At 39.4% G+C, this 26,147-nt stretch overlaps 1 protein-coding gene across 7 annotated transcripts; it reads left to right on the forward strand.

Annotated features, from left to right (window-relative positions):
• Positions 1-3,696: 3,696 nt before the first annotated feature.
• Positions 3,697-26,147, forward strand: LOC126753113 (uncharacterized). Of its 7 annotated transcripts, XM_050464295.1 has the most exons (9): positions 3,697-3,815; positions 17,911-18,477; positions 21,439-21,760; positions 21,866-22,269; positions 22,355-22,476; positions 22,547-22,662; positions 24,446-24,563; positions 24,628-24,934; positions 25,007-26,147. In XM_050464295.1, exons 2-9 carry the CDS (start codon positions 18,177-18,179, stop codon positions 25,108-25,110), a joined length of 1,794 nt encoding a protein of 597 aa, XP_050320252.1. In that variant the 5' UTR covers positions 3,697-3,815; positions 17,911-18,176; the 3' UTR covers positions 25,111-26,147. The 7 variants fall into 7 exon arrangements, with proteins under 7 accessions (XP_050320252.1, XP_050320246.1, XP_050320247.1 ...); XM_050464289.1 differs by having other exon boundaries at positions 24,628-26,147; XM_050464290.1 differs by having other exon boundaries at positions 3,698-3,819; positions 24,628-26,147.

Here is a 26,147-nt window from a genome sequence, read left to right on the forward strand (position 1 = left end):
GACCAAGTAATTGCATGTTGTTTATGGAGATCTTGATATACGAATTCAAATACGTGTACAGTCGTAAGGTGCGAAAATTGGGACTTCAACAAGGTAGATTGCATATTGGGCGATTTAAAGCTGTGAGCATGAGATTTTGAAAAATTTTGGTTGAAAATCCAACGCAGATTTCCAACTTCGCCAGGTTCGTCGAAAATATTTCAACCGAAATTATTCAACCTAAGAGCTAGAGAGTTGAAAAGAAAGTGCCTAGATGATTCCAATTCGCATTCTTACACACAGCTTTGGCAATTTGCGTCCGACAAGATATGTAACAATTTTTCCACTCGCTGAAGTGGCGCAGGTATGATACCGTCCAGTCCTAGTTAATTAACAGGCTTTAATGAGTTCAGAATCTATGTGAGACGGCGCTCATCTAAAAGGTCAAAGACGGCAGCCTTCTCGAAGCTCTCCAATGGACTACACTAAATTGGTTTCGTGAAAAGTGAGCGTCCGAGAGTAACTTAAGCGACTCCTCAATACTCGACGTCCAGATAGCTCCAATGTAAAAAACCCTCCAAAGGGGTTTCCCTTTACCTTACATACATACATGTAATGAGTTGTCAAAAAAGTCTTGCTGTATTTTTATTGAATTTTTTTTTATTGAAATTGAAATGAATTTTTGATGACTCATGCCCAGCTCTTGGCCGATGCTACGGCTGCTACTATGCCGGTCTCTTTCGACCAATTCAGCGATTTTATCGCAATTTTCGACGACAGGCCTTCCGGAGCGTGGCGCATCTTTGACCACCTCTACACCAGAACGAAAATGTTGAAACCATCGTTGTGCGGTGGAAATGGAAACTGTATCGGGTCCATAAACTGCACAAATTTTATTGGCGGCTTGAGATGCTTTTTTGCCTTTATCGTAGTAGTACTGTAAAATATGCCGTATTTTCTCTTTATTTTGCTCCATGTTTGCGACGCTATAACTCACGAACGACTTAAAAGAAACGACAATCAATTAAGCGCGCGAAATGAGCTTTCCAAAAAGGTATAGCATGACCCGATGCGACGAATAAAACTAGAACTACGCGCTTTCAGCGCCAACTAGCGAAAATGCCGCTGACAACCTAATATAACTGAAGACGTCGGATAGGTTATAGTCTCATTAAGGCGCAACCTGGAAAGTTGATTGAAACTTCCTACAAAAAAGTTCCAATTGTTGCTTCTAAAGTTTGTATATGGTTAATTATGCAAGTTAAAACTAATTTCTTTTGATCAGAAAAAAAATTACGATTAAGAACCTCATATTCACGGATCAAGAATGAAATTTCCCTTGATGCCAAGGTGATGTTAAGAACTTCTCTCCTGCCCATAGGTACAGAAGTAGGGGAGTTTCCTCTGTTATAAATAAATAGCTGTTCGATACCAATGAAATCAAAAGAGACTCACCTCTGGCGCTTATGTCCTAGCTTCACCAGACGGTGTGTCTTGAGTTCGCCTTCGAACTTATTATAAAACCGGTTCTCCTTTACCTGACCTCGCCCAGTTTTTTTTTAAGCATTGCTGAAGTTAGCATCACCTAGTCGTAGGGCGGAATAAAGGCCGAGACAAAATCGCAAAATCCAGTAATATATGATTAGTCCGTCCGTTTGTACTACGTCGAATACTTTCAGAGCTTCAGTGTTTTCATCTATTCGGACAACATGATCTAGCGTAACCGCAGCCGCTTAATTTGCTGAACTATGTCAATGTCGTCGTATATATCGTACAGCTCATCATTTCATCGACTGCGGTATTTGCCGTTGCCATTCGCACCATAAATCTTCATCTGAATCATTCTCTTGAAGTCGACTCTTCAGATATTGTCATCGTCCATGCCTCTGCACCATATAGCAGGACGGGGATGGTGAGTAAATTTTCTCCTTTGTGCGTCGAAAGAGGACCTTATTTTTCAACTGCAGCTGTACAATCTTATTCAAGGTTGTACTTCTCTATTCAAATTTGCAGTTCCAATTATTTTCTGCAGGTGTAGATTGAAGAAATAGCACGATAGAGCCAGCCTCTTTTCGTGCTCTGAAATGAACGAAGAGGTGGTGTCGACACGCCTTTTCACGGTTTTTTTTCCAAGATTTGGTCAGTTGCTGATTTTTCAGGTCTAAAGCCACACTGATTAGAGAACACATGCTTTCGGGCATACTTTCGTTCGACCATGTTCTGGTTGTGGCTAAACGTTCATCTACTGGGGTTAATGCCAGAACTCGGCGATGGAGCCTCTCTCCCAGCACCAGCACCCCACACCGAATTTGCGCTCGTTTATATGGTCACTGTAGTAAATGCCACAAGGATCTACTCGTCTCATTACTTGTTTCTCGAGAACGTCAACCAGCTGGACAGCGGCACCTTCCCAAATAAGAGACCCGACATTCTAGGTGTATTCCCTTAAATCGTAATCCTTAATACGTTAGCAGTGTCATCATCAAAAGCGGGCTCTCTCATCCGAGGCTGTCCAAAGAAGTGTTTTTTTTTACGAGGAGAGTTCCAAACCCAGCGCACAACCGTAAGTAAGGATGGTTCGCCTTCTCACTTTGGCTTGCCTTCAAACGACGTTCTTTGGCTACCCAGAGGATACTTGGTATAATACCAGAAGTGCTTGAGCCATATATAAAAGAATCGTTTCTGACCACTCCCATATGAAAGGCGTTTAGAGAACTTTCCTCACTCGCGTAAACTTCTAAACATGGCTCCATCCTCCAACCGTCCGTTTAAATATCGGTTAATAGTTGAGAAATCTTAAAACAATTTATTGATAAACAGATTTAGTTCCGAAAATGGAAAGTTATTGGTATGATATGATATAGTTTCACTTAAACCAAATATGATAAACCTATGAACATCCGTTCGTCCCTTTAACTTTAAGCTTTAGATAAGTCCGTATAAGATACTATATATAAGAGATACCGCAAAATATCAAACGCCGTGCCGTATACGCAACTAAAATTCATTAGTGCCGCCAACTTGTGTGAAAGCGTAACATAAAAGCTTGGAAAGCTTTCCGAATACTCAGTAGCAGTAGCATAGACACCCACCACTCAACAACAGCAAAACACTAAAGTTACGAGTAACCACTGCGAGTAAACGTGGAAAGTAAAGCTTTGAAGAAGCTTATTAAAAGCAATATTAGTATGAGCATTAAGTACATAGCAAGAATAATAGAAATAATATGTGCAGTACCAAAATTTCGTCCCGTTACTTCTTTGGAGTGCCTCCGGCAATAGACCAGGAATATTTACTTTTATGACAGTGCGATTTCTTTGCACTTTATTCGCTAATATATAATAAAAACGGTAATATTAGAAATCCTGAAGCGTAAAAGGGTAAAACTCAGAAAAGAAACAACATTGCTCACTTCGGAGACGGATTGATTTGTAGGCTCCCGAAGTGGCAGCAACCCCTACGTGCGACAACAAACACAGTGCGATAGCAATAATAACATTTGTAGCCAACACAGACAGCCGCTCTTTTGTGCCATTGTTACTACGAATGAAGACGGCTACAAAAACAAATCAACAACAACAACAACAATGATCACAACAATAACAGCAACATTACAGACATTTTGCAGAGCGCTTACTATCTTATCGCTTGGCGGAGGGAAGGGTCAGCCAGCCAGCTAAATTCGTGCAGGGACCGAACAGCGTTGAGTTGATAGCTTCAATTCGTTGTAAATTTTCCGGCATAACAGACGCGACTTTCCGCACAACGCGTACGAAATTTTTGCAATCGCTTGCAAACAAACGCTGAAAAAGCAAATAAAACGCTCCTTATTAGCTGTGCGTATGTGTTTTGTTGTTAATATTTTCCACTCTTGCGGTTTTGCAATTAATTGTGCTATGTTTGCGTAATGTGGCAGCTATGTTGGTGGCAAGTGGTGCTGCGTAGCACCGAAAAAGCGCACACACATTACAAGTGTATCGATCGGGCAGTGAAAATTGTTTGGTTTCGAAAAGGAATTTGTGCTAATTAGTGTAACATACCGTTAGATTGAAGCCAACCACAATCGCTTCCAACTGAAAACGCGTTACTTAATTGCGGAAAATTTGATATTCGATACATATATACATATACATGCATATATATGTATATTTTTTACGCTTTGAGTTGCACAAACAGATACATTTTCCAAAGCTACTAGCGCTACATATATTCACTATATTCAGTAGTGCTCGTGCATTTACAGTTACTCACTCATATGGCGCCGAGACACGCTCGTCGTGGCGCTGCGATTGATTGTGGTGGCAAGTAGCTCGCAATAAAAACTGGCCACTGCTGGCCACCTGTGCGCCCAGCTGCCCACTGCAATCGCACCGGATACACATTTCAGCTGCCATTCACTCGGCCAGTGCTTCCACTCACCGCACCCGCACATCCGCACATCCACCCGCATACACACGTGCATTTGTATGTACGAGTAGTCATGAATGTGCCACGAAAAATCGTAGTAAAATTACTTGAGATATGCTGTGCAAAAAAGCCTCAAACGAACGCAGCCGAAGCAGCTGCGTATTTATGTAAACACGAATTTGTTCGAGTAATTTAATGTGCCGGCTTTTTTACGAGCTCGAGCCAGTGGAATAGTTGGAATTGTAGTGAAAATGTTACAAAGCAAATCAATTGATTACAATGATGAAGACCACTTTCAAAATATATATATGGACTATACAACTAAAATCGATTATATTATATACATACATACATACATATAATTTGCTAATTAAAGCTTATATAAACATTAACTGCTCGATTTGACGTATGGTCGCTGGTTATATAACTGATCATAGTTATCATTTTATCATGTATAATATATTAATTTCACATGTAAAACTAATTAAAACTTCGCTCTTTATCAAAGCGATAATTAGGCTATTTGGCGCCTTGGTGTAATGATCAGAGCTGCGTTCCCAAATGAGACATGGCTTTCCTATTATGAATACTTATACAGTGAAATTCCTGTAATCGGACACCTCCCATAATAGGACAAATTTCATGAACACAACTTTTTATACTCATGCGACCAGTTGCTACAGAGTATTATAGCTTTGTTCACCTAACGGTTGTACGTATCAACTAAAACTAAGCAAGATAGATTAAAGGGTTATGTATATATAATTGATCAGGATGACGAGAAAAGTTGAAATCCGGTTGACTGTCCGTCCGTCTGTCCGTCCGTTCAAGATGTAACTTGAGTAAAAATTGAGATATCTTGATAATACTTTGTATGTGAGTTCCTTAGTACAAAGAAAATCTCACTGCCACGCCCACAAATCGCCATTAGCCGAAAACATATAAAGTGCCAAAACTAAGTACTAAATTAAGATAACGGGTTTTTCAATAATAGTGCTACAAAAGTTTTTATAAATAAAACAAGTAAGGAAGGGCTAAGTTCGGGTGTCACCGAACATTTTATACTCTCGCATGATAAAGTGATAATCGAGATTTCATTATCCGTCATTTACATATTTTTTTTTATTTTGCTGTAAAATTAATTAGATTAGTAGTTCCTGAGATATGGTTTTTGGTCCATAAGTGGGCGACGCCACGCCCATTTTCAATTTTTAAAAAAAGCCTGGGTGCAGCTTCCTTCTGCCATTTCTTCCGTAAAATTTAGTGTTTTTGACGTTTTTTGTTAGTCGGTTAACGCACTTTTAGTGATTTTCAACATAACCTTTGTATGGGAGGTGGGCGTGGTTATTATCCGATTTCTTCCATTTTTAACTGTATATGGAAATGCCTGAAGGAAACGACTCTATAGAGTTTGGTTGACATAGCTATAGTAGTTTCCGAGATATGTACAAAAAACTTAGTAACGGGTTGTTTCCAAAAAAATTACGTCCAAATATGCCCCTCCCTAATGCGATCCTTTGTGCCAAATTTCACTTAAATATCTTTATTTATGGCTTAGTTATGACACTTTATAAGTTTTCGGTTTCCGCCATTTTGTGGGCGTGGCAGTAGGCCGATTTTGCCCATCTTCGAACTTAACCTTCTTATGGAGCCAAGAAACACGTGTACCAAGTTTCATCACTCAATATATACTCAAGTTACAGCTTGCACGGACGGACGGACAGACAGACATCCGGATTTCAACTCTACTCGTCACCCTGTTCACTTTGGTATATACATTTAACCCTATATCTACTCTTTTAGTTTTAGGACTTACAAACAACCGTTATGTGAACAAAACTATGATACTCTCCCTAGCAACTTTGTTGCGAGAGTATAACAAAAACGTTTTTGGTTTGGGATGTCAATGAAATTCTTTATTCCTGTGAAAATACATTCGATGCCATTATGTATTGAACTCGACGGAGAAGTACAGACGCTGAATCCAATTTTCGACACAAGCATACATTAATGCATAAATCGGCCGATACTGCTGCAATTTCACGTTCGATATTAGTACGAAGTTTATCAATCGTCGCTGTCTTGTTGGCATAGACCACAGAAAGTAGTCTAACGGCGTCAAATCGCACGACCGAGGCGGCCAATTGACTTGACCATTTCGTGACAGAACAAGTTCACCAAACTTTGTTTTCAATAAATCGATTGTGACATTCGCTGTGTGGCTTGTGGCGCCCTTCTGCTCCAACCACATATTATCCAAGTCCATATCATCCAATATTATTATTATTGAGCGGTAGCGATTCCCATTCACAGTAACGTGCCGGTTTTGATCATCACGGAAGAAGTACGACCCAATGACGCCGCCGTCCTATAAACCGCACCAAACCGTAATTTTTTCGGAATGCAATGGTGACATATGGAGTAGAACGAATATACTTTCACAGGAATAAAGAATTTCATTGATATTCTTCTTAATTGGCGTAGACACCGCTTACGCGATTATAGCCGAGTTAACAACAGCGCGCCAGTCGTTTCTTCTTTTCGCTACGTGGCGCCAATTGGATATTCCAAGCGAAGCCAGGTCCTTCTCCACTTGGTCCTTCCAATGGAGTGGAAGTACTGCGACAATTTGTCTTCCTCTGCTTCCCCCGGCGGGTACTGCGTCGAATACTTTCAGAGCTGGAGTGTTTTCGTCCATCCGGACAACATGACCTAGCCAGCGTAGCCGCTGTCTTTTATTCGCTGAACCATGTCGATGTCGTCGTATGTCTCGTACAGCTCATCGTTCCATCGAATGCGGTATTCGCCGTGGCCAATGCGCAAAGCACCATAAATCTTTCGCAGAACTTTTCTCTCGAAAACTCGCAACGTCGACTCATCCGTTGTTGACATCGTCCAAGACTCTGCACCATATAGCAGGACGGGAATTATGAGTGACTTATAGAGTTTAGTTTTTGTTTGCCGAGAGAGGACTTTGCTTCTCAATTGCCTACTCAGTCCGAAGTAGCTAGGCTGACATTGTTGGTGGTGTTTACGCTGGTTCCAAGATAGACGAAATTGTCTACAACTTCAAAGTTATGACTGTCAACAGTGACGTGAGTGCCAAGTCTCACTGTTTGTTTGATGACAGGAGACATTTCGTCTTGCCCTCGTTCACTGCCAGACCCATTTGTTTTGCTTCCTTGTCCAGTCTGGAGAAAGCAGAACTAACGGCGCGGGTGTTAAGGCCGATGATATCAATATCATCGGCATACGCCAGCAGCTGTACACTCTTATAGAAGATGGTACCTTCTCTATTTAGTTCTGCGGCTCGAACTATTTTCTCCAGAAGCAGGTTGAAAAAAGTCGCACGATAGGGAAAACCTCTAACAAGTTTAATATTCATTCGAATTTTGCTGAGTACAAATCTTATAAGAACTTCTACCGAAGGGCGATAAATCAAAAACCAAATATCCCATAGACATTAAATTTTACAAGAGAAATAGTATGAGAAAGCCTTATGTGTAGTAGTGTGGAAATTGGACTATGGGCGTGGCACCGCCTACTTTTTAGTGAAATCCCATATCTCGAGAACCGACCAACCGATTTCGACAACACACAGTACGCGGCATTCTTTTTACATTCGTATGTCACATTGTGAAAATGGACGAAATCTGATAACAGCCACGCCTACTTTCCTTATAGCTCAATTTTAAACCCCACTTGACTCGTTCAGTTTCCAATATATAAATCAAGAAGAAATTATTATAACAGGATAAAACTTTGCACGATTAATGTCTTTAGTGTGTGCAATCTTATGAGCAAAAATTGTTTCAAGCCCCTAAGTACGAATATTTAGACCCTGGAACCTATAGTTGACTTTTGATCGAAAATGTCGGTCAAAGTGTGATTTATATAACTGAATTAAGGAATAATCCACCTCTTATTATGATATGTCTGTGTGTCAAAAACGGGTTGAATCGGACCAATACTTCCCTTAGCTCCCATATACTTAATGTAAAGATTTTCGAACTTCCGGTGGGACTACGTACCGCATATATCAGCCAATATGTGAGTTATCTCAATGAAAATAAGAGAGCGTGTTTTACTCATAACAGTGTATCTTTGTGTCTAAAATACAAGTTGATAAATTTTAGCGAAAATTTGGCCTAGCCCCCATTTAACTAATATCAGGATTTTCGAACATCCGGCTGACTTTACTCTATATGATTGGTTTTACACCTTAAAGTTTTTCAATGCTTTTGATTAAAAAATATAGTATAATAAAATGTTCGGTTGCACCCGCACTTAGCCCTTCCTTACTTGTTCATTAATATTTTCATACACAATAAATTCTTATAGCCGGACATTAAAACGGTCCAATGACCGGACATGGACACAATTCTGGTAGTATTTCGTACAAATTATGCCTGATAAACGGACATAAAATATAAAGCTTATGACCTTGTGAAAATTCACTTCTGTCCCAGTATCAGCAGAATGTGTTCAAGTCGGAGCTCCGCTGATTACTATGAACTGAATGGATGAACCCCACAAGAGGTTGGCGAGCTCTAGTCTGCAACTAACACTCATACTCGGAAAGATGTTCCGTTCCGAGGTAAATTGGAAGAGATGTAGTGAGCTCTTCGCCATCAAGAGGTTAGCGTTTCCTCAATTTTAGGGATTTTAACTAACCGTTGTGCATCCAGATGAAACAGCAGAAATAGAAACAAAATACCTAAGCAGATTCGTATTGAGTTTAAAGCGCTTTGTGGATTCCTCCATCATTATTGAGCCTTTTGTATACACAATTTTTCAAAATTGGACTAGGATCATACTAATATACGAAATATGGCCGCAAATGTACAATCGTAGCCACCATTTTGTTTCAAATCTCAGTACAACAGTTTTCGTAAAAATTTGATTACATAGCTAATGAAGTTTCTTATAAACCATACAAATATTTGTCCGATATTCGCTGTGTGAATAATAAGATCTTGTTAGAAAATGATTTGGCTCCCGAATAGGCGGAACGTTTTCACGGTAGTAAGCAAAAACTTCTGTACTATATCAAACACTATCACCGTCATTATTTGTAGTTTGTGTAATTTTGTAAGCTTGAAGGGAACTAGAGATATGTTGCCAGGCGCAAGACTTGTAGAAATTTTCTTAATCTCCTGTATAGTGTAAGTAACGGGTGATCCAATAAAAGTACTTTTTTCGAAAGCTTTTTTTTTTGACAGGTCACGCCTGAGTCGAGTCGAGCTGTCATGTTATTTTTGTTTAGCATTGTTTGGCATTTTATCATAAAAAGACTTACGCCTGAACAACATTTACAAAACGTTCAACTTTACTACGAAAATTCACGTTCTGTAAAGAACGTGTTTCGCGCGCTTCGCTCAACTTATGGTCAACATAATCAACCCACTGAACATGCATTCGCAACACCATCACTCATCTTGAGACCCAGCGTTCGTTATTGGATAATATTTGACCGAATAGACCACATCCAGCACGCAGTGAAGAAAATATAGCAGCCGTAGCTGAGAATATACACGAAGGCCGCGAAGAGTCGATTCGTTGCCGTTCGCAGCAACTCGAACTGACGTTGGAACGACTTATCGTAATTTACGGAGAGATCTTACTTTGCAAACGTACAAAATAAAACTAGTGCAAGTGCTGAAGCCGCTCGACCTTACCAAGCAACATCGCTTCGCTCTATGAGCTCTTGGAAAGTTCCAAGAAGATCCGACGTTTTCAAAACAAGCAAAATTGTCGCATTTGGGACGAAGAGCATTGATATACATATATTTTAAAATCAGCAATTTCATCAAGAAAAAACAACGGTTGGTGTGGTTTGTGTGCCGATGATATCATCAATCCATATTTCTTCAAAAATGAGGCCGGTGAGAACGTAACTGTCTATGATTTTGAAGCTCGTGGTCTCGGCGACAGTTGGCTTCAACAGACGGCGCCACGCCAATTACCAGTCGAATGCTCGAGTCAAAGTCTTCAAAAATTAGACTCAACGGATGGACCATCTGAGACGTAACCGCGACCAACATTTGAAAGAAAAAATCTCAAAATAAACATTCCCCCTTAAATTTGAAGTTTCAGTGTTTTTTTCTTTAAAAAAGTAGGGAACATCAAAATGGATCACCCTTTATATGTAGTACTTAGTATAATGATATACCGGTACGGTAGGGACTGCCCTTAATGAAGTTTACCTGTAAATCATCAACTGATAGTGCCGAAACTATTATCCAAGTTGAATGTTTTAAATCATGACTGTTGTCAGTTATAACGATGAGTTTGAAAGAAAAAAACATATATATATATTCGCCATATTTCGAATTATCAGCCACTTAACAATTCATACACGTTCTTTCATTGCAAAGATTCTTGAGTGACTGATATTTAAATACCGTATTATGTGTTCACATAACAGTAGTTTGTAACACCTGAAAGACATTAAATTTGGCACCCAAGATGATACGGAAGGTTTTTAAGGCGTATCCAACCTTTGGATGAAGTACTACTATATCTCAGGAAGTACTTAAGCAATTTCAACTAAATTTTGTACATAACAATCCCATATGACATAACAGTCCCAATGTTACGTTATGAAAATGGGTGAAACTGATCTACAACCACCAACCACGCCTACTTCCCATATAGCAACTTTTTAATTCCATAGTATTATTTCACCTTACAGTATATAAATCAAGAACACATGACGTTATCGAAATAAAACTTTGCACAAAAAGGGTATTTAAGGCATACAATTTCAGGCTAGAAAATAGTCAAAATCGAACAATAAATTTTTTTGTCGCCATATATCGAATGCGTCGATCACAGTGTCTATGACTATCGCTCAATCTGTGAGGAAACCAAATGAAGGTCAGAGAGCATCTTTTTTCTAAAAATTATATATTGTTATGCGAAGAATCGATAACATCGGTTTATTACTCTCCCTAGATCCCATTATATATTTTATACATTTAACAGAAAGATTTTCGAACTTCTGGTTCACTTGATACCGTATATACTGGACAATATGTGAGATGCGTAGGTTGCATTTTTGGTTCGGTATTTGGCAACACTAGTGTTGCATTCTGGGAACTCACAATCTCACCGTAAAGTTTTACATTTTTGGTGGTATGCTTACTCAGAACGTTTTGACAAACGAGCGTTATTTGTAGTGTTTACAGTAACTTAAAATATTCTGCTCGGCCAATAAATGGATTTAAATCTCGAACGTTTTCGCGCTAATAATTTTAGCAAATTTCGACTTGGATTAACTCATCAAGAGTACATGGTTGAACTTAATTCAATTTTTGATGATAAAACTTCATCAAGGACTAATGTTTATCGATTTTATAGTGAATCAATACAATCGAGGCTGCAGGTCACTCCAAGAGGGATTTTGTTAAAGTTTTCCAAAATTAGTTGTTGTTCCTATTGATGCTGTGCGCAAATTAATATTGCAGGATGACCAAGATAGCAGCAACTACAGGCAGTAGTGGAACCAGCATACAAAAAACCAACCGTCGAAGACGGATCAATCTTTACCACGATAATGAAGTAATCCATCATATGGTCTTGACTTGGCACCGAATGACTTGTTTCTATTCCCAGATGTTAAAAATAAACAAAGAGGTCAACGTTTTTCGACACCTGAAGAGGCGGTTGATGCGTTCAAAACTCATGTTTTGGAACCCCTCAATCTGTGCGGCAAAAGTGCTTCGAAAATTGGTTCAAACGTATGCAAATATTTTGATAAACAATAAAGTGATTTTCGATTATTAATACATGTTTTTGTTCTCAAATCCTGTACGTATCTTAAAGAAATTAAGAAAGAGTGGGTCCTTGTGCCTAAAATGGATAAAATCAGATCAACACTTACCCTAGCCGCCATGTACCTTATATACCAATTCAAAACTTCCGGTTGAATTTATAGCCTAAATATCGGTCAGTAAAAAAGATGTCTTAGCAAAATTAATATATGTACTTGTAGTTATCACGCGATTCTACGACCCGCTTTTAAAAAGAAGCATATGCATTTTTAAGTATTTAATAGCTTCTATCCAAAGCTAGCCCTTCATTATTATATTTTGTCTATTTTTTATTCACCACGCAGTAAAATATGCACTAATGCACACATAAGTATGTAAATATTTTGAAAGTTCCATAAGCTCATTAATACGAGTATACAATATTATGCCTTATACGAAAATGAGATCATAGGACTATAAAAGTTTGTTTATTACCGCCACATTCATCATCATTATGATTCACTAAGCGTCTATTCCTCACACAATACTTTTAATATGCAACGAACTTTCCGCACATTTCGACCCTGCCAAGATGGATGAGCGGGCGATTAGGCAAAGAACACGGTGCATTTGTGGGCTACTCTAGATTGTGGACGCGACAAGGCAAGGGCGATTGTCTAGAATGGAACAGTGGCTTAAAGTGTGGTTCAACACAATGAGCGGCCAACCGGACTCCAGCGTACAACTTCACTAAAAATAGACGTCGAAAAGTGTGCGAACGTGAACTGCATTTTAAATAGCAGCGACGGCCAGCAGTGCGGTAGTAGTAGACTCACTACACACTTGTCACATAAGAACGGGAATGCAGACGCACTCTATTATTATACAACGCGTTGATAAACGGTGGAGTGATAACAATCTCTCCTTCAGTCAGTGTACACAGTTGATGTTGCAACGCAGTTGCGGTATTTTTATCCGCTATGCGATGATGCTGATTGCTACAAGCGTACACTAAAAAACCTGATATGCCATAATTGAAGATTGCCAACAATGAATCAGTAGAGGGGAATGGCGGACGGTGGACCGCTGAGCAACAGCGCCCACAGGCCAGCAAGCAAAGCAGTCAACACCGGCCGGACAGGCGACGTCAGTTACGCTGTTATTTTGCGTTGATAAATGATGAAAGTTTCTCTGGAACACACCGATAAGTACCTGTATTCGACGATTACAAAATTTCAGGTGAATAGCTTACTTTTGGCCGCACATGAAAGATCCAATATCGGTTGGCGATTCAATTCTTGCTTTGGAAAGAAAACGCGTGGTGAAATCAAAGAGCCTTTGGGTACTATATACGATGAGTCCACTTCTAATATAATCAATTTTAACGTGGTCTCACGTTAGTTTTTGATAAACCACGATTATCACGAAAGATAACGTGAAAAAGTCTACGATCTCATATTACAAGCATGCCGATTAAAGGTAGACGAGATATCTGACGTAGTAGGCATCTCAGTTTGGACAACAAACGTAACCGTAAGATCGCTTCGCCGTATAGACTTAGTCACCATAGTCGTATTAGGCTTCGAACTGCTGCACCATCTACCGTATTCTTTAGATCTGGAATGAGAATGTTCGTTTGGCTTTTGTGAGACAAGTACTTGTGGGATCGGCCGCGTAGACAACTACACTGACAGACTGACAGGCAGACAAGGCAGACGTGTTGCCAGTCACTGGCGAACTTGCATAGAACCGTGTCTTTTTTCGGTTACACAATTTCGCAAAGGCATAATCATGAATAATGAGCGCTGGCCAACGCTGCCACAACACCTTCATCGTCGCCGCCACCGCCACAGCCCCATAAGCAAAACTTGTACCCACAAGTATCTACATATGGGTATAATTTGGAGCGCACGGTAGCCGCCAGCCGTGAGCCGCAGCAACGGCAGCGCAACTAACGCGCGGCCAGTACAAATTGAGAATTTGCTGAGCGCGGACGACGAAAAAATCTGACACGGCGGACACAAAACGCAAACGAAAGCAGTGTTATTAAGTGAATTGAAGTGGAAGTGCAGGAAGAAGCAGAACTGAGGCGCAAGAAAAAGAAGCAGCGCAAATAGAATTCAATTGAACATTTAAATTGGATGTTGAATTGTGAAAGGCGAATTGAAATTAAAATTAAAATTGGGTGTAATTGGTGTAAAAAGGCGCACCACCTTCTGTCCGACCGACAGTTGAATGGTTACTGCACGTAGGTATGCCCAACGGCGGGTGCGGGCGAGTGCATCCGTTGGAGTGAAGAAGTGCATTGCAGCGGCAGGCAGGCTTTCGATTTGATTACTGCGACTGTAGGCAACGGACAGACCGTGATTTCAGTGGCAATTTACCGTTGCACATGCAACTTGCGGAAGTGAACGCGGTTTCCGAAAGCTTTAATTGTGCTTGAAGTGCACTTCGCAGTAAAATAAAACGGATTAATCCAAAATTTCAAAAATCTTGTTGAAATCGAATCTTAATGTCTATCACGAAGAGTGCTCCGCGCTGCTAATGGCGATTTTATCAAAATATTTACGCAGTTAATTTCATTGTGGCATCATCTTCAATTTAAATCCATTTAATTTATCGCTGTTCCGCTATAATCACAAGCACGAACAACTAGTGCACAAATATATAAATATATATACAACTAAATAATACAGCACTTTGGTGCAGACTTTACTCATATAACAGCACAAACACCCACACAAATAATATGGTCCATAAGTAACTATATGCACATAACGCTCATACTAAACTACGCTCGAAAACTAACGGTATGTACATATGTGTGCCGCAAATACATGCAGCACACATCTAACAAATGGACGACATGACCTGCGCTGCGGCGCTGGCCCAACTGTCCCCGAACAGCCTTGTATGCGATCAAATTTAAGTGGCCACTCAACCATTCTGCTCAACGTGACGTCTGCCCGTGCAGCAGCCATCTCCGACCCCACTTTTTGTACACTGTTGTCCGGCATTGTGATTATTTGTTTATCTCGTAAAGTGTTTTGCTCTTCTTCTATTTACTATTCTCTTTCATTAATCCCGTTTGCATGCTATTTTATTTCTAGTTTATGTGATCAAGCTCGTTGCATGTACATACATACATATGTAGCTTTTATTGTTTGACGACTCAAGTTTTTTGTTGACGCGCTGCGTAGCCAAAACGTAGACGTTTCGTCAACATTGCCAAAAACGAGCGCTTACTAAATTCTTGTTAGCCGAGTTTCCGCTGAGTTCTACTGTTCGAAAATTGCAGCCAATTTCAAGCAGTACTTCTTACATTTAATCGAACTCTTAGGAAGAACTATGGGTACCTAGTCAATTAAGTGCATAGTTATAGAAATAATTGAAATAGTGGACGACTTGATCTCCTCACCTCTTGTTAGAGGAGCAGCTCGGGTTTTGAAACACTACATCGTGATAGGACCTGAAAACTATTTTGAGATAATGTGAATAGAGAACAAGCGAAAATGTTTCTACTTTAATTGAAAAGGAAATTAAGTAGCATGGTAAGGAAACATGAGATCGTGCCTTCAGAAACAGAATGCCGAGCATGGCTGAGGATAATAAAAAGAAATTTTAATTTTTATTGTGAATGCGCAGTCTTCACCCGGTTGAGAGAGGATATAATCCAGTGTTCAAATTAAAAAGAAATTGGACAGCTGTAGTGAGTTTGTGAATTTTGTTAAGTGCATCGACTTTTTGAGTGGTCCTCAATTGTGGAAGTCAATTTAACTGTAAAAATAAAATGGATGTAAAATTAAAAATCAAATTCCCTTATAATATTTTCATACTTGAAACTTGATATCTAGTTTTGATACTTTATCCAGTTCCTTCCTCGTGTTCCAGCGTCTCTCTGATGCCTACTTCCCTTCACTTTCTTGATGTGTCATCGTTTATAATGCCAGTAAGTTGTGAACTTTTACTAGACGAACACCCGACTCTGCATGCTCCTAAGCCATTCCACCTCAGCTTAGTCCCCCTTTCAGCCTTTTCGGTAGCCAAGCAGATGTCAGTTTTGGCAATATTATAAGCTACTTCCTGTCCCCAAAGACTTGTGCCTAGAAAATACTGTAGTTCTTCGGCTTCGCGCAATAGAACCCAGCGCCCACTCTGTCACCTATTTTTGATGTTTTCAAGTTCCGCTGGTTCGCCATCTTCCTTCGTTTAGTGTGATTTCAAATATTCTCATATTCTCTCCCTGATAAAGCATGAGGGTATGTGGTCTATTTCATCCGCAGACTGCCTGTTTATCGAGCTATGAAGAGCTTATGAAAAAGCATAAGTCTTATGAAAAATGCTCCCAAACTGTATTCGCTCCAATGGTTTCCTGTTTTATTTTTGCAAAGCTACGAAAATCATGATTGGCTTAATTATCGCTGTGTAACATCAATTCAAACCTCTTCATGACCCTAGCATCTTAGTACAGTTTTAGGGAGGTATACTGGCTTTTTTCACCTTCTCTTCCACATTCAGTTTACTGTCCAAAATTACTCCCGCATACTTGGTAAGATCCCTACTAGTTGGCTCTACCCCTTCGGCCTATCCTATTTACCTCTAGATTAACCGATATTGTCCATTGGTGTTTGACTTTTAGAGCGCTTTTAATCACGCTACTCGTCTAGGAACTTATAGCTATGTTGTCTGTATACGCTCTCAATTTGGGTGCTCTTCCTTCAAATACTCCCTGATGCTCATTTCCTACAAGTGAACACAGAAGAGTCGACAGTACAACTGAGGAATTCCGATTTACGCTAATCTGAGCAATCTGGCTTCGTTTTATTAGTAGAGTACATCGCCATGTTATAATGGCGGACTCTATCTCGGCAAGCTACAAACTATTATTGAAAACTATGCTTTAGGTAACAGCGCTTTTACTACTTTGGAGCCAAAAACTCTGTAATTATTAATTTTTGTTAACCACTTGTCTACCAACCCCAAGAGATCTTTCATGATATTCGCGCCATAACTTCTTACGACCTGTACTGTTGAGCAGCTCGCTATTTACGCGCTCAAATATTACATTTTTGTCTATTATTATAATTGTCATATATATGTATGTATGTACGTGATTGACATAACAAAGCTTTTCAAATACCAGTCGCGTGCGTCGGCGACAAGTCTTACACAACACATGAATGCTGCGCAGAAAGACTTATGAACCAAGTAGTACATACATATTAATTCAATAGCACACTCTGGAGACAAACGTTATTGGTAACGAGTGAGTCGTACTTCTATTGCAAGTGCTCGCCGATCGACACACAAAAAGCCGCAAAAGCCGAAACGACAACTCCGTTAATGACGGCAACTTGGTCTAAAGTGGGAAAGCGCACTAAGCACACTGTGTGGCGAGTGCGCAATTTGGGAAAAGTTTGCTGGACAAAAGCGAAAGACGGCTGACAAAACCGGTTGGCGGCTGGCAAAAACTCCGGAAAATTTTCAGTAGCTATTTTGTGCTGATTTTATTGTTGTTTTGTGTTGTTGCGTCGTGTGCCACTATACAAAATATTTTCTTGAAGTGATCACAATAGTCGGCGATTTGCAAGTCGCTCGCTACAAAACGTTTTCGGCTTCCCAACCGCGTGCCAGCACAAACGCCTGCCTGCGCGGCATACTAATACCCAATACCACTTGATGGTTTGACTTAAGTATTCTAGCGTCAACCGACAAATATATGCAGACAATAAAATCAGCTAAAACGTTTATCATTGTTTTGTCTTCACAGCAAATATAGCGATGTAAGGCGACAGAAGCGCGCGCCCATTCTTCAGATCAGCAATTGCAACGCCTGCGCAATAATGAACAAAATAGTAGTGCCATAACAAAAAAATAACCGCAAAAGCCAACAACAACTACAAGTGTTTCCATTAACAATTTCGCTTGTCAAAAGCGGTGAATTAAAATTAACAAAACAATAAAATAAAAGATATAAATTCTCAATACGCACAAATCGGTTGAGGAAATAATTCCAACGCGAGTGAGTTATAGAAAATGAGCAATCAAATTAACGGGCGCCCGTCGGCGACGAGCGTCGCTGTTATGGCGCTGATCTGTGCAGCAGCGATTGGCGGCGTGACTGCCGATGGTGTCGACATCGGCACTGCCGCACAATTGGATCCAGCATTGAAGAATGTCAAATATATCGAGAACAAAGTTATACCAGATGTCAAGTCATTAGCCAATGAGCGTCCAAGGGCCGAGGGCGTCGACGCGGAAAAATGGCAGCAGGTACAGCGTTTCATGGAGGACGGCATGCCCGTATTGGAGCTCTATGGTTACAAACCGAAAAGAGGTGAGCATATAGTAAATGTTTTCCTAACATCTAGATGTTCGACAAATACTATCTACAGTTAGTTGCTGTAGTCTTATTCGCCTAACATATTCGCTTCCTATGACTTTTTTCTTTCAAAAATAAAGAGAACCTTACAGGGACGTCGATTTATAAGATAGATCGATAGGTTTCAAAGTACAGGCGCGGAAAGTTAAACATTATTTCCATCAAAAGAAATGCTTACCGAAAAAAAACTTTGAGTTGCAAGTACAAAATTTTATAGCTCCCCCCGCCAAAACTCTACTCTGGATCCGCCACTGCAAAGCACATCTCCATTTTCATATTTTTGTCTAGAGCTTTCTGTTATAGACATGAATTCTTATATGAGTTTTATTTGAAAGGGTCAGGAAATTAAATTACGATTACTATTAATGATTGATGGTTTATTTATTTGTCCATTATCTTAATCTTTTGGTCCGAAAAGATACTCATACAAACGTCAAACATTTCTATAATAAACTCCATATTTAAAGTTCTATTAAGTTTTTGGCTCGTCTCTCACATAAAGAGTTAAGAATTTCTTTCGTAATAATGTCAAAAATTAAAAAATGTGCAATAAACAATGAAAAATTGTCACAAAGTTGAGAACTCTTTTTTATGTGGAACAGGGCTTACTACTATGAGCAAAAATAGTAAGGTTTTGTTCATAATTAGATAGTTCTTAATCTATTCTTCAAAATCTATGTCGTCCCGCTCAAAGTCATCTACCTTTGCCCCAACGTTTGTGCCAACGTTTTTTCCAATCCTGGAAACAGGTGTTAAAGTCAATTTCCGGACTATCCTTCGATGCACGTAGCAATTCACGTTTAATGTCTTCAATAGATTTAAAACGGTTTTTCCGGAGCGGTCGTTTGAGTTTGCTGAATAACCTGAAGTAACACAAAGCTAAATCAGGCGAATTTTGCGAAAAACTCACGAATACTCAACATAGCATAGTAAGAATTGTCGTCCCATAATTCAGGCCTTATGAATAGCTTCGCGCAAACGACGCAAAATAGGAATTCGGAGTGCACCACACCTCGATAATAGAAGAAAACTGCCAAAATAATCGACCTGCTTTAACGTGGTTTTCGGCTTCGGCTCACATTTGTGACGATTGATCGTCTGTTCGAAATCGTAAGCATACATCCAAGACTCATCGCCACTAATAACATGTTTCCTGACACCCTGGTAGTATAAAATCATTGTTTCACAGACGTTAACGCGACGCTGTTTTTCAAAATCATTTAGTGATTTTACCAATCGTGTTTACACTTTTCTTAGTCCGAAACTCTTCAAAATGATCCTTCACTGATCCTTCCCATATTTCAACGATGCCAGTAAGATCTTTAACTGCTCGATTCTCAAGTTCTAATTCTTTTATTTTATTGACGTGTTGAGCATCATTTGATGTAGATGGTTGTCCTGGACGTGGTTCGTCGTCAACACGTTCTCGACCTTCTTTGAATAATTTGTACCAATCAGAAACACTTGCTCGCGACAAACAATTATCACCGAAAGCCTTTTCCAACAGTCTGAATGTTTCGGTATCAGAAATTTGATGCCGCACGCAAAATTTAATAGAACTTCTATTATAAATAATTTCTGTCATCAACACAGAAACAGAAGCATATATTAAACACTAATGATTATTTTAATGTGACATTTCGCGCAGATGTCACTGACAGTCATACCAACACAGAAAAAAATATTTCGACGAATTGGCTTTCCCGCGAAATTTGAACTAAAAAGTCTTACTATATTTTGCCCACAGCAGTTTATGACTAAACTATAACTGATGTATGACAGCTTTTCTAGACACTCGGTTCGTCGAAACGTACATATTGGTGGATTCATTGCCGACTAACTACAAACATAAATTACTCCAAAACTAGTTAGCAGTCAATAAGAAATCGAATCGAATCTTTGCGCAAAATCATCGCTTTTGATAATTTCGACAAACTTGGTTTCTAACGCAAGCTTGTGGGCTTGTTTCAATAATAAATCTGATGATGTGAAATCACAGGATCTATGGACCCAAAACTGATCCCTGAAACAAGAGAGTTTTGTTGAAACCAAATATTGGCCACATCAATGTCATCTAATTTCGGCAAAAATAACTGGGTTATCATGCCGCGTTGTAAGGCACCTGTAGTAGTCACAACATGACCTGCCTCATTTTCAAAAATGTATGGTCCAATTATGCCTCCAGCCCAAAAGCCATACCATGACACGTGGCTGCATTTGTTTTTCGACAATCACATATGGGTTATCAGGATCCAAAAATCAGCAATTTTGGCGATTAGCAAAACCCATTATGGTGAAAATATGCCTCTTCACTTATGATTATTTTGCTCGAAAAAGCAAGCCCCGAAGCTATCATTATTTTTGAAACATTGTTGAATAATGAAGACTCGTTGTCTATCGTGTAACGCTCTATTTTTAATAACCCTAAGCTGTCTGCTGTCGACTTGTTTTGTTTTTGTAGGGTTGTCAAGACTTTATTACTTAAATGGCGGCAAATTTAAAGACTGCGTTAACTTCGGGAACTCTGCAGAAGTCAAGCGATGATTGCCATGGAGTAGTGCTTAGAGGACATACATATATCCTTAGTAGAACTTTTGGTTGCATCCAAATTTTAAAAATTTGTTTTAGTGCACAAATATACCACTTAAAGCTTATAAGTTCCTCAATCCAAAACGGAAGGACGAATGGACATATTTGAATACATTCCTATGAATTAGTTTATCATCAAAAAAGTATACTAATTTTGTTGATATAAAAACATCTATTTTCTGTATCGTAACACTGAAACCTTATATGAATATCTTATTACCAAAGACCAGATGGTCAATGTATGGCGTGGCAACCGGCCAGTATACCCTTACCTATATGAATACCTTTTTTTTAAAATCAATACTTAAAACAACATCTACTCAACAGACACTCAGTTCACCATGATTATACCCAAAATCGATGTACGTACCATCGAAAAGCCACGACTTAAAGAATTCATGCTGGAGCATTTAGTGCCTGGAAAAGTCTATGATAACTTTGCCGATGAAGATGTCTACGGCAATGGCAACGGTCATAAAATCCACTTATATAAAGTGGAAAAGTCACAAAATAGTTTGTGGTTACTAAATGGTTATCTCGTTTTGTACAAAATTCGCTTGAATGACAACTTAATGGCTGTTGCAATCGATGGCTACCTTGGTGACCGGAAATCACCCTATTCCAAACGCAACATACAAGAATCGAATAGGTAAGTGCAAACTTGTTTACGAGTGCTTGAAAACGAAATACCAATTTCACTAAAATAAGTTCGCAAAACTTTTCTCACATACACACTTGAACTTTCAATTCGTAGTCGTTACAATGAACCGCAACGTTTGGAGATGCGCAACACCACCACAACGCACGCCAAAATCGAGCCCATACTAAAGGAGTCCAAGTCCAGCCCACTGATGTCCTTCCTCAACAGCATGAAAAGTGGCACCAAAGTTTTTCAGCATTTCCTGTCCAAAAGCAATCTCACACAGATAATGGACGACGGTTCCTACACGATACTCATACCGTCCGACAATGCTTTTCAACGTTGGCATCCCATCGACTGGGGCTTCTACCCGTTCAGTGTGCATGAGTTCACCGAGAGTGTGTTGCGTAACCACTTCCTGCCCACACAACATCCGTTGCGCATGGCCGAAGTGAAGAGCACCGACCAGATGGTGGTGCGAACTATGGGCGGCGAGAATGTGGTCTTCCGCGGACATCGTAAGTGCAATTACCCAGTTTGTGTTCTTTCATTTTTGGCTGGCATTAGTTTGCTGAAATGTAACATCTCTCGCTTCTCTTTCAGCTAGTCCAACTGTGAACAATGTATCTATTATGTCGGACTATGCACTGGTAAATGGCAATCAAGTGTTCCTAATCTCCGAGGTTTTGTTTGTGTCAGAAGCTGTGGTCTCCAAATTACATCAGGTAAAGTAAAGCAGCAAAATCGTCAAATTGGTGTGTGCGGTTATTAATTTACATATATATATTCATGCAGATGCACAAGGACAAAGAGACACCACCACTCCTGGCCTTCCCATGGTTTGGCGCACAGTTTTTATCGCACTCATTTTTGGCATTGGAGCGCGACCCTAGATTTACTCAAATCACAAGGTAATTGCGCAGCTGTTCTTTAATGTTGAGCACAGTCGCAAACATTTAAACAGGAGGTAGTATATATTTATAGCTATGATAGCCTGCCCCCCAAAATTTACGATTATGAATGAACCTCTAACTACTTTCTTAACGCGAACTGTTGAGGATTATCAATAAAATGTATAGTGAGGAGTATAAAGATTTGTTTAAAGGTTCGAAAATCAAATAATTTTGACTTAACGTTCGGTCGGAATGAAACGATCTGATGTATAATGTGGTGTATGGAAACTCACTGCTGCTGGACGCGTCCTTGTATCTTCTACAAAACCCTCCCAGGGTTAGCAGGGTCGACTACCAAATAAACAATTCTTTGCCTACTATAAAAATTCCTCTTAGTCAATTGGATTCAGGAGATATCTCAATCGCTTTGTTCTTAATCCAACAGACCAACTTCGATTTAATTAGTAACAAATTGCTTATAACGGTATTTTCAATAAGAACGATACAAAAGTTTTTCCTTATTCCTGTGAAAGTACATTCGACGTCATTATGTATAGAACTCCATTTCTTTTGCATGGCCACTACGGGCACTCTTGCAGAAGTCAAGACGCTGAACTCAATTTTCGACGGTTTCAAGCATAAATCGGCCGATACTGCTGCAATTTCACGTTCGATATTCGCACGAAGTTCATCAATCGTCGCTGGTTTGTTAGCATAGACCACAGAAAATAGTCTAACGGCCTCAAATCGCACGACCGAGGCGGCCAATTGACTTGACCATTTCGTGACAGAACAAGTTCACCAAACTTGGTTTTCAATAAATCGATTGTGACATTCGCTGTGTGACTTGTGGCGCCGTCCTATTGGAACCACATATTGTCCAAGTCCATGTCACCCAATTCGAGGCAAAAATATTAGGTGATTATTGAGCATTAGCGATTCCCATTGACAGTAACGTGCCGGTCTTGATCATCACGGTAGAAGTACGGCTCAATAACGCCGCCGACCCATAAACCGCACCAGACCGTAATATTTTCGGTATGCAATAGTACGTGTGGATTGCTGCTTGATCAATAATGCATATTCTGGCCATTCAGCCAGAAATGAGCCTCATCGCTGAAGATGATTTTTCAATGAAAATCCGGTTCATTTTCAAGTTGTTGCTCAGCCCAAAACACGAACATATGACGATTCTGGTCAAGCGGTTTCAATCCTTGCGTCAGTTTGATCTTGTAAGGATGTAGGCCCGTATCTTTTCTCAAAATTTGCCACAATGCCGCCACAGAAATGCCTGAAGCTTGAGAACGACGTGTGAGAGACTGATCTGGGTCTTACTCAATTGATGCGCATTGCAGTCGCTAGTCGCTTTTCGACACTATGGGCACTCTTTGGCCCACTGGCACGTCACCGTTTTGTACTGCGCCTGTGCATACAAATTTTTGCACTAGACGCTCAATTGTTGAACTGACTGGACGATTATGACGACCATAAAGTGGACGTAGCGCTCTTAAAGTTAAGGCCACTGCCACCGAAATTCGGTAGTAAATTTTAATAATTTCGACTCGTTGTTGGATCGTAGTTTCCGACTATTTTCGTGCAAAAATCGACGCTTTTTTGTCGAACTACTTTTAATAAAATTATATTGAAGATAAAAAGTAGTAAAAGCATTTACCATATACATAAATACTAAACAATATTTAATACCCTTAGAAACTACCGTTAAGAGAACGAAAGTGTTATACCTGCTTATTTTTCGTGTGAGTTCGTAGTAATCGTTGACGCATTACTGCTTTCTTTACAGATACTTGAACAACGCCGAAATAGCGCCACATGTTTCTGGCGCCAATTACACCTTCTTCGTGCCCGAGGACAAAGCTTTTGAACGACTTGGTTTTGACAGACTATCTGACGATGTAATGGTAGGTATGAATCAATTATCATTTGTAAGTCTTACCACAAATATTTCCCCATTAATCCTAATAGGCCTCTCCGCGTGGCATCAAGATGTTACTCAACCACTTTGTACGCGGACGTCTGTACGATCGTGATCTACGTGATAACGAGGTGTTCGAAACTATTGGTGGTGGCCACATCAAGATCACCCGCAATCCAGGAAGCAATGCAACTAGCGTCAATAACGCCAAGATTACCGAAAGCGAAGTATTCGTCTATAATTTAGGCACAATGTTCTATATCGACGACATACTTTACGCACATTTGCTACGTGAATACGTCTCGAAGCCGACGAAAACGAGATCTGACCCCAACGGCAGTGGTGGCGGTGGTGGACGTAAGTCTACAATGTTAAAAGCAAAGGGTTTTTATGAGATTATACTTCTTTCTATTTTCTTTTTTCCGGCAGAACGAAATGGCGACTACATTATTGGTGATCAGGATGATGAGTTCGATGACGAGATTATAACGCCGAAGGCACTACCCGTCCAGATTTTTGAACTTCCACAATAGATGCTAATTTGAATGAAATTCAAATTATTTACATTGGTTAAAACATATATAAAATAAGGAGTATCCCAATAATACGTAGTATTTGAGGTTATATTTTCGGGAATCAAATATGCGTACATACATATTACTTGTGCAAATGTGGCGCCAAGTAGGAGGAGGAGGAGGAGGAGCAGGCCCCATCAACGCAACTGTGTATAGATTGATTTGTATTTTGTTAATTTTATGTTATCGCTCGAACCTTTTTTAATATAAGTTTGTAAATTTTCAATCGAAATCTTGTGAAGTGAAGTGCGTATTTAATTAAAACATACTGGATGGAGAGAGATGCTAAAGCAAATTAACGAAGAGTGAAATTTAAAAGTATACCACAACAAACTATATTAAAACAGATAATTCACGGTCCATAGATACATACATATTTATATGAGGAAAACTATTAGCAATTCGATAGCATGAACTGGAAATTTTTGAACTCATAAGCAAGCTAATCGTGTAAATCTAATAAGAAATAATCAATTAAAATCAAGTAAAAATTAGGAAATCTGCTAAAAATTCATTCAGTAGTGTGGAAACTTTCCTTGTGCTTCGCATTAGTGATTCAATGGATTTCTCTAATAGAAGGCCCTAGCATACACAAACACATGTTATATAACTATACGAGTAGTAGTAGTACTTGAGAGGGCATGAAGACGAAAGGCTAGATAACATTCTGCTAAAAACTTTAGGCAACAACATTAACATATCGTCATATACATAAAATTGATGCAAAATTAGAACAAAAATTGTGAAAGTAAAAATGGCAAATAAACAAAAATATTCCAAAACTCAATTACGTAATATCTCGAACCAAAAATGTGCTGGCAATGTCAAGCGGCAAACTGAAAATGTGCGACCGAGAGTATCTCTAATTGTGACATGAATTTATAACTGTAGCAATATTAAGTAAACAATTTTATATTAACACGAAATTCGATAGTTTGTTAACAATAAAACAAAACATAATATAAATAATGAAACAATAAAGAAGATAAAACCAA

This window comes from Bactrocera neohumeralis, chromosome 3 (genome assembly GCF_024586455.1).
Source record: "Bactrocera neohumeralis isolate Rockhampton chromosome 3, APGP_CSIRO_Bneo_wtdbg2-racon-allhic-juicebox.fasta_v2, whole genome shotgun sequence".
Taxonomy (NCBI): Eukaryota; Metazoa; Arthropoda; class Insecta; order Diptera; family Tephritidae; genus Bactrocera; species Bactrocera neohumeralis.

What these genes read in the sequence shown, in the direction of transcription:
- LOC126753113 (XM_050464289.1), top strand. Translation starts at nt 18,177, where the DNA reads ATGAGCAATCAAATTAACGGGCGCCCGTCGGCGACGAGCGTCGCTGTT. An exon ending in TGGTTACAAACCGAAAAGAG is followed by an intron (nt 18,478 to 21,438) that starts GTGAGCATATAG and finishes TCTACTCAACAG; the next exon opens with ACACTCAGTTCACCATGATT. An exon ending in TGGTCTCCAAATTACATCAG is followed by an intron (nt 22,477 to 22,546) that starts GTAAAGTAAAGC and finishes ATATTCATGCAG; the next exon opens with ATGCACAAGGACAAAGAGAC.